The following is a 16864-nucleotide window of genomic DNA, read 5'->3' as shown; positions in this document are numbered from 1 at the left end:
AATGACTGAAGTTGGTCAAAACAGGTTAATAGTTTGAATAAGGATTAACATTTTTTTTTAATTTCAGGCTAATTAATGCACTTTAAGTCTTTTCTTTTACAGACTAAAAAACAATGTCAAAGTAATTTGTTGTAAGTGGATTTACTGTATATTTATCTTTGTTTACTTGAATGTTAAGGATACAATGTTGTGCATAGGTGTACTCATAACACATGTATACACAAAATTATTTATAGTTGCTGGGGGTGGAAGGAAATGTATTCTTCTTTCGAGGGGGTTCGTAACAGAAAATAATTGAGAAGCCCTGCTTTAATTGAACAATATTGCAGTCCAAAACACCACATTTGTCAATGTGAACAAGTATCAAATAATTATAGTTTGAGTTTATTTTTAACATGCACACAATTACAACATGATACATCACAATTTCCAGTTTCTCTTTTCAGCATGTCCGAAAAGGAGTTGTTGCATATTAGGCAAGGGAGAAGCGTAATTGAAAAAAAAAAAAAAAGTGTCCAGTGACAAACATGTCTGCATCATTAAATGTACTGTGTCATGAGCTTAATTGAATGAATTATTGTGTTTTGTTGCTAAAAAAACAATTACTTCACTTCAACTTAAAAACGGCTTAAGTCCATTCCAGACGGTTAATATATATACGTTAATGTTTTTCACACCTACAGTAGTTCTCTGTTTTGAGTAATAATTTCACTTGATCAGGCCTTTTCTACCATTCGACACTACAAAATGATAAAATGATTCATAGTCTGTGTTGATATTCTATCGGATTAATAAATTTATTGGCCGATATTGCATCGGAAAGTTAAAATGTTGTATCGGGAGACCGTTAATAGTAAAGGGTTTCAAAATCAGATAAATAATATATAAAGACAGAACAATAAGATCATATGGACAGCCATAAGTGTTCACATTTTGCTTTATATTTATTATTTTACTTATTTTTTTGTCTGGTTTTGTATTTGTTTTGTATTATTCCGTGAGGTGTACATTACTTTTTTTTGTTCGGTTTGTACTTCATGAAGTTTTGCACTTGTTGTGTTTTTTGTTTGTTTTCATTATATTTGGATGTATTTGTTGGTTTGTATGATATTCATTAAGTAAGACTAAGTATTATGTTGAAGGGGGCAGGAAAATATAAGATTTTTCTTCATCCTGCTCCTTCTCAGGCATTGGTGTGTAAATGTATAATTGTATAATTGAGGTATAATTGTCTATCGATCAAAGATGCACATCAATGAAGGAGAAAAATAAAAAATGACTGAAAATGAATGAATAAGGGTTTCCCGTAAAAACATTGAATGGTTCTCACAGGCAGCAACACATCAAATTGTAAATGACGGGGTTTCGGTAATTAAAGGGGAACATTATCACAATTTCAGAATGGTTAAAACCATTAAAAATCAGTTCCCAGTGGCTTATTATATTTTTCGAAGTTTTTTTCAAAATTTTACCCATCACGCAATATCCCTAAAAAAAAGCTTCAAAGTGCCTGATTTTAACCATCGTTATAAACACTCGTCCATTTTCCTGTGACGTCACATAGTGAAGCCAACACAAACAAACATGGCGGAAAGAACAGCAAGCTATAGCTACATTAGCTCATATTCAGACTCGGATTTCAGCGGCTTAAGCGATTCAACAAATTACGAATGTATTGAAACGGATGGTTGTAGTGTGGAGGCAGGTAGCGAAAACGAAATTGAAGAAGAAACTGAAGCTATTGAGCCATATCGGTTTGAACCGTATGCAAGCGAAAACGACGAAAACGACACAACAGCCAGCGACACGGGAGAAAGCGAGGACGAATTCGGCGATCGCCTTCTAACCAACGATTGGTATGTGTTTGTTTGGCATTAAAGGAAACTAACAACTATGAACTAAGTTTACAGCATATGTAATACATTTGGCAACAACATGCACTTTGAGAGTGCAGACAGCCCAATTTTCATCAATTAATATATTCTGGAGACATACCCTCATCCGCGCTCTTTTCCTGAAAGCTGATCTGTCCAGTTTTGGAGTTGATGTCAGCAGGCCAGGGAAGCTAGGGTCGATATTCTTCTCTTGATCATCTTCGGTGGCATAAGGGACGGTGTGAGCCAAGACATCCAGGGGGTTTAGCTCGCTCGTCTGCGGGAACAATCTGCCGCCATTGTTTGCCGTGCTACCGAGGTCCTTTGTCCCTGAATTACTCACACACTCCGGCAGATTCAATGGGGGTCTGGCGGCAGATTTCTTTGACTTTATCGTTGGAAATGCATCTGCTTTGAGCGTCGCAGGATATCCACACATTCTTGCCATCTCTGTCGTAGCATAGCTTTCGTCGGTAAAGTGTGCGGAACAAACGTCCAATTTCTTGCCACTTTCGCATTTTTGGGCCACTGGTGCAACTTGAATCCGTCCCTGTTCGTGTTGTTACACCCTCTGACAACACACCGACGAGGCATGATGTCTCCAAGGTACGGAAAACAGTCGAAAAAACGGAAAATAACAGAGCTGATTTGACTCTGTGTTTGAGAAAATGGCGGATTGCTTCCCGTTGTGACGTCATCGCTCCGAGAGCAAATATTAGAAAGGCGTTTAATTCGCCAAAATTCACTCATTTAGAGTTCGGAAATCGGTCAAAAAAATATATGGTCTTTTTTCTGCAACATCAAGGTATATATTGACGCTTACATAGGTCTGGTGATAATGTTCCCCTTTAAAAAATTAGACGATATAACTAACTGTCGGGAATTGTATCGCAAATTATCATTATAACGTTGACAGTTACATCCCAGCCACAAATAGATTAATGGAATTTGGAAGTTTCCAGGCCAGGAGTAAATAAAGTCCATAGGAGAGCGGTCTTCTGTAAATTACTTTTAACGTCACAATGTGGCCTGAATTCGGAATGCCTTGCTTCGAGAGTTGTTTTCTGAAATTGGCTTCGAAAAATAAATAAATCTTCAAAACACCAATGTATTCTCTTAGGCTGTAGAAATGTCTTTTGTTATTTACGGGATCTCTTAATGGCCTCAACCTGTTTCAGCCATCCAGCCTTCATTAGGAGGACAATCCAGTACAACATGTACGCTTCAAACAGGTGTTTTTACCAATAGGGCTTCTCCATCTGTAATAGTGCATGTAACCAAAAAAATAGGAACTTTTTTACATTATGACTGAGATGTGTATTTTCATATTCGAACATCGAGCAGGCACCATGTGTGTACGGTATATAAGTATAGTATACGTATAATAGCAAATAAAATTAAAAAAAGTTTCTTTAATTTACAGTTCAGGAAATATACACAATGTCTACAGTATTTATATCTTTTTGCAGGTCTCTTTACTGTGCAGATCCCCAAAGAAACATCTGGAGAACACTTTGAAGGCCTCCAGATGTTGACGAGTCTCCTCGCTCCCAAAGGTTCCCGCTCAGCAAAGCCTCTTTTAGAGGACATCAGTCCAGGTATGTCAGATCTTCATCATCTGTACTCGTCAACTCACAGATAGAGCACTCGTTTTTCTAAAGAGATGAGGAGAATTTGTTTTTTGAAGTAGCTCAAAGCCCTGAATGCATGTTTGATTTTTCCACAGATTGCGGTGAAAGTGCGGGCACTAATGAAGGGGAAGATGAAGAAGACTTTGACTGGCAGGTTGAGCAGGAGGTTTACAAAGAGAGATCTGAAGAGGAGCTAAGAAGCATGCAGAAATATGGCTTTGGCAATCAGAGGTCTGGAGTGTTTGCTAGGTTACAGGTAAGAGCCATGAATAAAGACATCCTTGTCAAAGTGGAATAGAGCTATGCAGGTAAAATAGAGATGCTGTTAAATTTATGTGTTGACAGGAAGAACTCAGCGATGTGATCGATGTCAAGGACCCAGATGGAACCACATTAGCCAAGAGGAGGCAAGAGCGTCTCAATGCAGAGGCCTCTGCCTTCTCTCCCGATCACTACCTGTGAGTGTATTTAAGCAATCAGGGTTTTTTTTCTGTTATGTTGTAGACTGAAACTTTTTGTGTCATATGCAGAGCAGATCTTTTTGAAGATGATGAGATAAAGAGACTGCTGAAATTCAAACCATGGTGGACAAAATGTCGTCCTTCACCTGAGCATGAAGGAGAGGCTGGTATGTATGTTATGAGTTATTAACCAATGTTTTTTTTATCTGTATTGTCTTATTGTGACTGCAGCTGTGCAGTACATAATATGCAAACGTGCATATAAACTGATGACAAAAAATGACAGAACAAAGTTCTGCCTTCAACAGAACGTTAATAATTAGGGCTGCAGCTATCGATTATTGTAGTATTCGAGTAATCCATCGATTAGTTTTTTTTCGATTAATCAGATTAAACACACTTTCTTGCCTTAATGCGTATTGTTGTGAAAATAGTTGGGAAAAAACAGATTTTTCTGCTTGCCATAACCTTTCCTTAATTAAACCTTCCTTAATATTTTCTTATAAATGCACATCTTCAACATTAAAATGTCACTTTTAACATAGGTGCATTAATAAAAATATTAGTTATTAAAGAAAAATCTCCGCTGTTCGCCGCCACACAGATCACAACACTTTCACACCTCATGTGCGCTCTATTGCAGCATGTGCAGAAACTATGTCCACCTATTTAAAGTTATGGGCACTTAATGCGGTTAGAATGTCATCAATTTTTATTAATTACACTTATTAGACAATTAATAAAAGCAACAGAATAAAATAAAAGCTTTTTTCTAATCGAATTTAATCGTTGCAGCCCAAGTAATATCGGAGTTGGCACTCGGCAAAAGTAACAAGAGAAAAAAAGTTCAATAACATATTTCAAGTGAATTAATGCATTTTCTGTTCAAGTCTGTGAAAGCTACCCTAATTTTGACATTACTATCGGCGGTGCATCTTTGAACTTCCGTTTGGACATCTCTTTGTGGAGTTTGCATGATTTTACACTGCATGTGTGGGTTTTGATCAGGTACTGCGGCTTCCTTCTACATTCCAAAAATATGCATGTTAGGTTAATTGGAGACTCTCAATTGTCCATAGGTATGAATGTGAGTGTGATTGATTGTCTATATATGTGCCCTGTGATTTGCCCTGCTAACTTTTGTTAGCCTGTCAATGAGCTTGCTTGTTGTACAAAACCCAAAACCAGTGAAGTTGGCACGTTATGTAAATCGTAAATAAAAACAAAATACAAGGATTTGCAAATCCTTTTCAACCTATATTTAATTGAATACACTGCAAAGACAAGATACTTAATGTTCAAACTGGTAAACTAAATTTTTTGCAAATATTAGCTCATTTGGAATTTCATGCCTGCAACATGTTTCAAAAAAGCACATGTGGCAAAAAAAAAGACTGACAAAGTTGAGGAATGCTCATCAAACACTTATTTGAAACATCCCATAGGTGAACAGGCTAATTGGGAACAGGTGGGTGCCATGATTGGGTATAAAAGCAGCTTTCATGAAATGCTCAGTTATTCACAAACAAGGATGGGGAGAGGGTCACCACATTGTGAACAAATGCGTCAGCAAATTGTCGAACAGTTTAAGAACATTTCTCAACGAGCTATTGAAAGGAATTTAGGGATTTCACCATCTACGGTCCGTAATATCATAGCAAACTAAATTCCAACATTCGGGGAGGGCAGAATATAGTGCAGCATGTTACATTTTACAATAAACAGCAACATTTGAAAAATAGAGCAAAACGATATAATATAAGAAAACATATGTTAATACAAATAATACAGGTTTGTTTATATATATTACAAAATCTTACTGTGTACGTATCTCATTTCGCAACCTGTATATCTGCAGATTATAGTCCGGTGCTGCTAATATATGGAAAAACATTTTTTTTCTTCTAAAATTAATGGGTGTGACTTCTATACCAGTGCGCTCTATAGTCCGGAAAATATGGTACTTGTTAAATAAAACCTCTGCCTTGTTTTAAATGAATCCTTACACCTACTATGTGACTGTATTTTAATTGTGATCATTACAGTGGTACTTAGACAGCCAAGTGTTTTCTGAGGTGAAACGTTGTGAAAAAAAGAGAACTACTGAACTAGAGAAAATTACTGATGGTCTCCATCAATATATCTTGTCTTAACAGTTCTGAAACAGGGTTAATGTCTTGAAGGACCTGCTATAAGTTCATTCTCTCGCTGTGTGTATCACATAGAAGCTCGGCACAGTCCAACACTCAAAGCGAGTTAGCTTTTACACGTGACAAAGACACTACTAACTGATTCAGTTGTTCTCAACCATATTACAGCAAACGCCTTCTTTAAGCTCATCTCTTAACGGCGTTAATTATTCCCCATGAGAACATGCTTTGAATGCTCAGTGAGTCTGTTTTACATTGTTTGTATAGTGTTATAAATGAACAAGTTACTGTCTACAAAGTAGTTCATTTAGTAAGAAGGTACTGCAGTTTAGAATAGACTTTTGTTTACATAAGGTTATTATTATGTCTTGAATTTTTTATGGGCCCTTGGGTCATTTATGGTTTGTTTTTTCCCCAAGTAATCAGTACATTTCTTGCTCGTGGTGTCTGAAGGCTACCAGAAGGTGGCATGAGTTAGCAGATAACCGAGAGGGCATTCAAGTTCAGGCTTTGTTGGTTGATTCTCTTTCAGCCAAATCACATAGTACAAACTAGTGCTGCTCAGTTTTTTTGCACTACACTGAAAAATGTCTTTCTGATCTGGATTTCACAAGTAGGGGGGTTGTTTCAACAGAGTGCTGGCATTGTTCTCAGGCAATAGATTAATGCCCAAAGGACATATCAGTCTTTTTGCGATCTTCCTCTTGAGGAGGGTCAAAGCTCAGCTTGTCTGCTATAAAGCTACACTGCCCTAGGGCACTTTAGCAGCAGTGACTTGCCTTTTATGAGAGATTGAACTTGGACCTCACTCAATCACTAGTGCACTCTGTTGCCTTCTGGCATGTTTAAAGAAACACATCCCGGCAGTCTTACCGTGACAGCGCCAAAAAGGATTATAGATTTTCTGTATGCTGCTTTTATTCAAAAGGTAGAAGTGCTTTTATAATTGCTCCTCATCGTTCTAAAAATCAATCGCTCAGCAGCTTAGACTGAGATATGAGCTTGCGATAGCAAGAGGATCCCGACTTTTAATTTCTTTAATTCAGCGTTTTGCACTGGCGCGATCGCTTGTGAATGCCTCAGCCACAACTAAGAGCGTATTTAATTTTGCCATCCAGCTAGTTTCACAGCCTGCTAATTCCAGCATGGTTTATGCTCAAAATCACAGCTTGGATGTAGTGATGAGAGAGGATTTAGATTATCATAGGATGTTGCGATTCCAGATGTGTCAGATTCCCCCCCACAACTCTGCATTCACTTCTCCTCCAGTTCTTCATAAAGTCAACACTGATGGACAGCTCCCAGTCAGTAATTTAAACCCATTATCTGCAGTCTTGAGGTAAACTCAAATGACCATTATGGTCCCTCGTAGCCCTGTTAGCTCAAGGCTCATTCTGCATTCTAGACCGAGTCGCTCAATTTGGTAACCCAAGCGGAGATAAATGCCCTGGATTACACCTAATGACTTGATTGACAGTTTGAATAGCAAGAGGCTCAGCTGAGTTTAAGGAACATAAGTGTTGACTAACCGCTCGTTATCAGATTTCGGGGGCATATTGATGACTTTAGTGTTTGTCTCATGCAAAAAAAATTGAATGTTATGTCAATTGGTTTCAACTGTTAGTAAACCAATGTGATACATATTCGATACCATGGTTATTGTACAGTAAAGTAACTTAAACTGAACTTAGTGAATTAATTATGTATTTACCTTAGATGACAGTTTTGTGTGGCCACCCTAAAACATATTAGCATGTATTGATTTGAGATTTAAGCAAAACACCAACAATAGCAAGGAAAAGGACACAATTGTGTTAAGTGTATTAGCACATCGCAATTAATTGGAATGCATTGGATATAATTTATTTCACAAATTGAATTAAAAAAGGTAAACTAATTTACTATACAATTTATACTGTACATGCTAATTGAAATTGAGTTTTAATGAGCTCTATATCCGAACTATAACAAAGGTTTGGAATATTGATTAGTGACCGTTTTTCTTGTCTTGATTGAATTATAGAAATAAATGTCTTTCCATGACATTTTAGTTCATTGTGTTGCATGTCATATGTCGATCCTTACTGCAGTTGTTTCCCAGTGTTTACATGGCTAATGATTGTACTCCCGTGTAAGATTAATTCAAAAGTGATGCACACTCAAGGAGACACATTTCCATGTGCCTTGTTTCATACACTCAGGAGTTGCATGACTTGCCAGAACACCGACTCAAATTTGAGAGCAAGTTGTAAGGAACGCGTCGTCAAGCTACAATGCCAAAACCGCTTCTAAGATTCGAGTCGTCATCACCATGGCGAATAATAAACTTAAGTTTCTTCCAAGTGTCATTATCGCCGATGGACTAGAGAAAAATGAACGGCTGAGCATGCTACACACACACACACACACACACACACACACACACACACACACACACATGCACATACTTAGCAGGACGACACAAGAGGTTAACTGCTGAATCTTCAATGTAACGAGTGTAGTCCATATATAAACGATACTGAAGTGATTAAATCAACATTTTTCCTGTTGTTGTTATTACAAACTACACATTTGTTTGTTTTGATATTGTTAACAAACTCAGGGAGTTAGTGTCTGGATACATAAAAGCTTTGAGAGCAAAACCCAAATGATTTAAATGGGTGCCAATAATAGTTTTTGTTTTTGTTCAGTTATTGTGCACTAGCCAATTTATTTTGTTAAAAATAGTCTATATACAGTAGCATTAAATACCCAAGGGATCCCAGATGCCCACTATTTGGCGTAATTCCCCCTTTCTTTAGCCAAATTGGTAATTTTTTTAAATGTCTTTATTAGGGGTGTAACGGTACACAAGAATTTTGGTTCGGTACGTACCTCGGTTTGGAGGTCACGATTCGGTTCATTTTCGGTACAGTAAGAAAACAACAAAATATACATTTTTCGGTTATTTATTTACCAAATTTGCAAAATCTTCCACCAAAAATATTTTTCTTACTGGAATATTTGATGTGAAGTAATCCGAACCTTGAATAGGTCAATAATTCATAATAACATTGATTTTGATTCAATATTATGTTTTGAGCAATGACAGTTTGAAAGAAAAAAAAATGCCTTTGTTTTATTAGTCAACATTGCAACTTTTTCTAAATTACATTTAACCTTTAAGCTTTTTTATTTCACTTTTGTTATGTTTTTGTTTATTTTAATAGTATTTTTGGAATGTGCCGTGGGCCTTTAAAACATTAGCTGTGGGCCGCAAATGGGCTCCGGGGCACACTTTTGACACCCCTGCTAGAGATAATAAAAAATTTAATCTGATAAATCTATGGATAAAAAGCAGAGCCTGGCGACGCATGCACGTTTATCATAACTCTAACCCTAACTCAAAATGCCGGACATTTGAGGCATTTAAGAAACTCCGCCCTGACACCTGCGCAAAAGAGGACATGTCCGGTGAAAAGAGGACGTATGGTCAGTCTATCGTAGCCCGTTAGCTGCTAGCATGCCGTGTGTTGTGCCTCGGTGTGCATTGTTTGCACAACGTGCGTTACGCTACTTAATAGGTCCGTGTGGAAACTTGTTCGGTACACCTCCGAACCGAACCGACACCCCCGCACCGAAACGGTTCAATACAAATACACGTACCGTTACACCCCTAGTCTTTATAAAACCAATGAAACAATACATATTGTTACAGTCAGGTTGCGTTCGTGGTGTAGCGACTGGCTACGGTGTTCTAGCCAATGGATTTGACTGGTGAGTGGGACTTCCGGGGCAAGGATGTGGAAGTGACGTATTGTTGTAGGGTGAGAGTTTGTGCAAGTGTCGTCGTTCTTACAAAAATACAGTGTGTTTTGTGTGGTGTCGGTTGCTTCTGTTGACATTCAGAAATGCTTGGACGTGAAAAACCGCACTTCATGAATGTTTTTTGTGACAACCAAGTATGTGCTCCAATCACTCTATCACAAAAAAATAAGATATGTAGAAATTATTGGAAACTCAAGACAGCCATGACATTATGTTCTTTACAAGAGTATGTAAACTTTTGACCACGGCTGTATATGTTTCGTTTTAAGTTGACATTTTCTCAGAAGTCTCACACTTATATCGGTTCAGAAATCATTTAGTGAAAGCATTATACAATTCTGAAAACCAATCAAGAAAAAACATTGAACATTTCCTTGAATGCTACCGGGTACGCACAATTTCAGCAACTCTTAATTTACAGAGTTGGGATCAATCTGCCAGCTCATTCGGCGTAATAGGCCAGAAGAAACAAAAATAGCCTCGGCTTTGCTGTGTTTTTGCTAGCAACCGTGTCTTTAACATCTTCGCATGTTTAGGTACTTGTGTGCCTAAAGGGGAACATTATCACCAGACCTATGTAAGCGTCAATATATACCTTGATGTTGCAGAAAAAAGACCATATATTTTTTTAACCGATTTCCGAACTCTAAATGGGTGAATTTTGGCGAATTAAACGCCTTTCTAATATTCGCTCTTGGAGCGATGACGTCACAACGTGGCGTCACATCGGGAAGCAATCCGCCATTTTCTCAAACACAGAGTCAAATCAGCTCTGTTATTTTCCGTTTTTTCGACTGTTTTCCATACCTTGGAGACATCATGCCTCGTCGGTGTGTTGTCGGAGGGTGTAACAACACGAACAGGGACGGATTCAAGTTGCACCAGTGGCCCAAAGATGCGAAAGTGGCAAGAAATTGGACGTTTGTTCCGCACACTTTACCGACGAAAGCTATGCTACGACAGAGATGGCAAGAATGTGTGGATATCCTGCGACACTCAAAGCAGATGCATTTCCAACGATAAAGTCAAAGAAATCTGCCGCCAGACCCCCATTGAATCTGCCGGAGTGTGTGAGCAATTCAGGGACAAAGGGCCTCGGTAGCACGGCAAGCAATGGCGGCAGTTTGTTCCCGCAGACGAGCGAGCTAAACCCCCTATCGACCCTAGCTTCCCTGGCCTGCTGACATCAACTCCAAAACTGGACAGATCAGCTTTCAAGAAAAGAGCGCGGATGAGGGTATGTCTCCAGAATATATTAATTGATGAAAATTGGGCTGTCTGCACTCTCAAAGTGCATGTTGTTACCAAATGTATTTCATATGCTGTAAACCTAGTTCATATTTGTTAGTTTCCTTTAATGCCAAACAAACACATACCAATCGTTGGTTAGAAGGCGATCGCCGAATTTGTCCTCGCTTTCTCCCGTGCCGCTGACTGTCGTGTCGTTTTCGTCGGTTTCGCTTGCATACGGTTCAAACCGATATGGCTCAATAGCTTCAGTTTCTTCTTCAATTTCATTTTCGCTACCTGCCTCCACACTACAACCATCCGTTTCAATACATGCGTAATCTGTTGAATCGCTTAAGCCGCTGAAATCCGAGTCTGAATCCTAGCTAATGTCGCTATAGCTTGCTGTTCTTTCCGCCATGTTTGTTTGTGTTGGCTTCACTATGTGACGTCACAGGAAAATGGACGGGTGTTTATAACGATGGTCAAAATCAGGCACTTTGAAGCTTTTTTTAGGGATATTGCGTGATGGGTAAAAGTTTGAAAAAAACTTCGAAAAATATAATAAGCCACTGGGAACTGATTTTTAATGGTTTTAACCATTCTGAAATTGTGATAATGTTCCCCTTTAAACGTGTTAATATCATAGTGTAAGATTAATAAATATTGTTTAGTCAGTCAGTTTCAGTTTATTTTGAACATGCATATGCATATACATATTTCAAGTTGTTTGATTACAGCATGTCCAAAAAGGAGTAGGAAGAAGCGGAGCTTATTTCTTGTGATTTTGTTTTGAAATAACTTGAAGTTTTTCGTAATTACTTGCATTGGCGAGCTCACTACTTTTTCAACATATTGGGGAACGGTGTCTCGGTTGGTTGTGGGGATAAAGAATTCTTGGAATTGGTCGTGTTTAGAAAAAAGTCAACGGATGCCTGCTTTCAGAATTAATTTCCAAGCACAAAGATCCGGGGAGAGCACTTTGCAGTCTTTGCGATGGGAAAGTGATCAACTATGGTGGCAAAGGTTGGTTGCCATTGAAACAGCATAGCAAGGGAAGCAAACAAGCAGAGAAAAAAAGATTAAGAAAATTACGCACTGCCTGGTGAGTCATTTTCATAGGTTACTACTCTAAATAATAATATGGCATATTGATGTTGACCAGTAGATATTATGTCTCATGATTTCAAACATGACTTACAATACTAAACCCACTGATTTGTACTAGATTTAGTACTGCATGGCCAAAGTTGCTTAAAAAGCACTATTAAGTATAATCATGAATTTATTATGATTACATGTAATAAAAGCTTAATGTTATAATTAAACAAGAAAACAAACTTGCAGCAGACATCATGAATGCAGTTTCACAATCATGACTTTACCAGGTAACTCACTAGTTCAACAAAAATGTTAGTTTTTACAATTACAATACGGTAGAACAGGGGTTAGTGCATGTGCCTCACAATACGAAGGTCCTGAGTAGTCCTGAGTTCAAACCAGGGCTCGGGATCTTTCTGTGTGGAGTTTGTGGGTTCCCTCCGGGTACTCCGGCTTCCTCCCATCTCCAAAAACATGCACCTGGGGATAGGTTGATTGGCAACACTAAATTGGCCCTAGTGTGTGAATGTGAGTGTGAATGTGAATGTTGTCTATCTCTGTTGGCACTGTGATGAGGTGGCGACTTGTCCAGGGTGTACCCCGTCTTCCACCCGAATGCAGCTGAGATAGGCTCCAGCACCCCCCGCGACCCCAAAAGGGACAAGCGGTAGAAAATGGATGGATGGATGGCAATTACAATATTTGTAATCAGAATTCTTAAATCAATTAATCAATCAAATGGTATGTATATAGCCCTTAATCACAAATGTCTCAAAGGGCTGCACAAACCACAACATTCTCCTATCTGATCCTACATCAGATGCAAATTTATTTGGAACGTCAGATTGGTATTTTCATACATGAAAATGTTAGTCCTAGAGCTATTTTCTTTAAATTGTATTGACGTATTTATGTAGGAAATGCTTTCCAAAGCATCTTAAAAATGGTAAAATCTATTTAACTTCCCCAAAAATGCCCCCCTTGATTCCCAGCTTATAGTTTTCAATTCCTCAATTTTTTTTTTTATCTCACTGGAATCCCTGAATACCACAAATTTAATACATCATCTGATTTATAACAATACTAGCAAATTCTAAATTCAATATGATCAGCTTAATAAACATGTGTTATTGTTTTTACTTTAGTTACTTGCTGTAAAACATTTTCACTTCTTAAATTCAAATTTAAAGTATCGAACTGGGACTCAATCGAAAAACTCAGACCAAAAAAATTGTTTCGGGATCTAAGGCTAGAAATGTTGCTCGGTACATCTGTAGTGTTTGTGCATAATAGCGCATATACATTTGCTACATTTTTTACAGGTTTGAATTGTACCAACTGCAATTTGTTTAGTTTGGCATTTGAATTTTTCTCTTTAGTACAAGTACTTTGTTTCAGGAGATAATGTCCATCTTGTGGAATTCAGAGTATTCAGAGTTATTTAGTTCAGAAAATGGAAAACACACAGATGTATAGTTACGTTTAGCACATGGCAGGAAATCGTTTTACCTCCACCTTCTGAGGGAATTGTGGTGCATAAAGGCCAGCCTTGACATCCTCAACATGTGGTTGACTCAGAGGATGAGGCAGTCAGTGTATAGAAAGATACATGTCAAGAAGTCTTCTTTGTCAGCTAAAAGCACCGTTACTGTTCCTTTTGTCTTGGAGGCCAGTGTCTCAAGTCAAGGTAATGAATACTTCAAAATCAGTATCCACATACTGCAGTCTAACGTCCTCCCCTTTTTGTTTTTGAATCCAGCTGGCGCAGTTAGCTTCATGCAGTCATGTTTTTTAAAAGAACAATATATAGTCGTTGTCAAAGGATTACATACACTTGTAAAGAACATAATGTCATGGCTGTCTTGAGTTTCCAATCATTTCTACAACTCTTATTTTTTTGTGATAGAGTGATTGGAGCACATACTTGTTTGTTGGTCACAAAAACATTTATGAAGTTTGGCTCTTTTATGAATTTATTATGGGTCTACTGAAAATGTGACCAAATCTGCTGGGTCAAAAGTATACATACGGCAATGTTAATATTTGCTTACATATCCCTTGGCAAGTTTCACTGCAATAAAGCACTTTTGGTAGCCATCCACAAGCTTCTGGTTGAATTTTTGACCACTCCTCTTGACAAAATTGGTGCAGTTCTGCTAAATGTGTTGGTTTTCTGACATGGACTTGTTTCTTCAGCATTGTCCACATGTTTAAGTCAGGACTTTGGGAAGGCCATTCTAAAACCTTATTCTAGGCTGATTTAGCCATTCCTTTACCACTTTCGACGTGTGTTTGGGGTCATTGTCCTGTTGGAAGACCCAAATGCGCCCAAGACCCAACCTCCGGGCTGATGATTTTAGGTTGTCCTGAACAATTTAGATGTAATCCTCCTTTTTCATTGTCCCATTTACTCTCTGTAAAGCACCAGTTCCATTGGCAACAAAACAGGCCCAGAGCATAATACTATCACCACCACGCTTGACGGTAGGTCTGGTGTTCCTGGGATTAAAGGCCTCACCTTTTCTCCTCCAAACATATTGCTGGGTATTGTGGCCAAACAGCTCAATTTTTGTTTCATCTTACCAGATAACTTTCCTCCAGAAAGTCTTATCTTTGTCCATGTGATGTCAGATGAAACAAAAATGTAATCCTAGGAACACCATTCCTACCGTCAAGCGTGGTGATGGTAGTATTATGCTTACGTATTATGTATTATGTATTGCGTGTGGACAATGCTGAAGAAACAAGTCCATGTCAGAAAACCAACACATTTAGCTGATCTGCACCATTTGTGTCAAGAGAAGTGGTCAAAAATTCAACCAGAAGCTTGTGGATGGCTACCAAAAGCGCCTTATTGCAGTGAAACTTGCCAAGGGACATGTAAGCAAATATTAACATTGCTGTATGTATAGTTTTGACCCAGCAGATTTGGTCACATTTTCAGTAGACCCATAATAAATTCATAAAAGAACCAAACTTTATGAATGTTTTTTGTGACCAACAAGTATGTGCTCCAATCACTCTATCACAAAAAAATAAGAGTTGTAGAAATTATTGGAAACTCAAGACAGCCATGACATTATGTTCTTTACAAGTGTATGTAAACTTTTGACCACGACTGTATATGTTTCGTTCAAGTGGACATTTTCTCAGAAGTCTCACGCTTATTCTGAGGTATCGGTTCAGAAATCATTTAGTGAAAGCATTATAAAAATCTGAAAACCGATCAAGAAAAAACATTGAACATTTCCTTGAATGCTACCGGGTACGCACCATTTCAGCAACTCTTAATTAACTGAGTTGGGATCAATCTGCCAGCTCATTCGGCGTAATAGTCGTAACCTTTTCTACAGCAGAGCGGGATCGATAATGGTCCGTGTACCATGAGGATATTTTTGCAACGCAAGTCCATCCAAGACACATACTATATTTGCACAATTTCAAGTTTGGCGCGCCGCTTTTCAAATCAATGCCACCATCAATAGACATATTTTGTGCAACATTGACAAAGTGCTGTAAGATTAGGGAACTTCTGCTGCAGGATAATTGCTATCTCTTCTTTCAATACATAAGAAGAGACTGTCTAGAGCAGAAAACAAATCCTTGGAGCTTTCAGCGTTTCACTAATGCTATGGCTGATATATGTTACCTGACACATGGATGCAGACACAAGTGCTAATGAAGTAGAAAGTGGGCCCTTTGTGCTGTTCAGTGTCAGGGCCAGCGAACTGACAGGCCCCAGCTGTCCACTGGACAGCCACAATTACACACTATCCTAGACTAAATGGACCTGACAGCTTGGCCTCTCACTACTCGCTAAAACTTGTGACGGATAGATTTAGATGCCACTTTTAAATCACTGACCCTTTGGCCACATTTAAGCCACCTCTACACAATCCACTTTTATAATGGTCATTTGTGCCATTTTACACTTGACATGGCCTCATGTTATCATGAGCCATATTTTCCTTTCCAAGGTTATATTTTGCCCCCCATTTATTCAATTCGAGCAATATTTTCAAACCCTCTGCGGTATTTTGACAAGCCATATTTACCCGTTGCTATCAGGCCATCTGGACCTGTGGAGAACAGACTGCCTCTCCAACTGGATGAATTAGTTGGGAAATTAATTTCCCAATCAGATAAAGCCCCTTATATGCTGTGAATTAATGGCCATTTAGAATTGATGGGCTCCATTTCAGAGAAATGAACATGTATGGTGGTGGTTAAGAGGAAGTTGCTCTCAAGACTGCGCAGTTGCCCAATATTTAATGAAGGATTTTTCACAAAAGGCATTGAAGTCACCAGGCTGTGTATGCTTGGATACGTTCAAACACTATCCATCCATCCAATTTGCTACCACTTGTACCTCTCAGAGGTCACGGGGGGGCTGGAGACTATACCAGCTGCACTCGGGCGGAATGCAGGGGTGACCTTAGACAAGTCGCCACCTCATCGCAGGACCAATTCAGACCAACAACCAGCTTAGCTTATTTTGTTTTGTAATAGAAGTAGTGTCATTTTGAAATGCATTGTCTATTAGGACAGTAAATAATTTGTTGCTTATTGATCCCATCACTGCAACATAAAAGAGTGTGTGTTTGTGTTTTGGG

The 16864-nt window shown here is 38.5% G+C and overlaps 1 protein-coding gene across 3 annotated transcripts in view; it reads left to right on the top strand.

Annotated features, from left to right (window-relative positions):
* Nucleotides 1-16864, top strand: part of shq1 (SHQ1, H/ACA ribonucleoprotein assembly factor) — a 95106-nt gene that overhangs the window by 19409 nt on the left and 58833 nt on the right. For all 3 annotated transcript variants that reach the window (XM_061923952.1, XM_061923951.1, XM_061923953.1), the window contains exons 4-7: nucleotides 3344-3472; nucleotides 3601-3761; nucleotides 3851-3963; nucleotides 4036-4133. In XM_061923952.1, coding sequence (XP_061779936.1) covers nucleotides 3344-3472; nucleotides 3601-3761; nucleotides 3851-3963; nucleotides 4036-4133 — 501 coding nt within the window. The remainder of the gene's footprint in view (nucleotides 1-3343; nucleotides 3473-3600; nucleotides 3762-3850; nucleotides 3964-4035; nucleotides 4134-16864) is intronic.

Source organism: Nerophis lumbriciformis, linkage group LG28, assembly GCF_033978685.3.
Source record: "Nerophis lumbriciformis linkage group LG28, RoL_Nlum_v2.1, whole genome shotgun sequence".
Classification (NCBI taxonomy): Eukaryota; Metazoa; Chordata; class Actinopteri; order Syngnathiformes; family Syngnathidae; genus Nerophis; species Nerophis lumbriciformis.
Note: the sequence above shows the minus strand (reverse complement) of the source record. Positions and strands in the feature narration are given on the sequence as shown.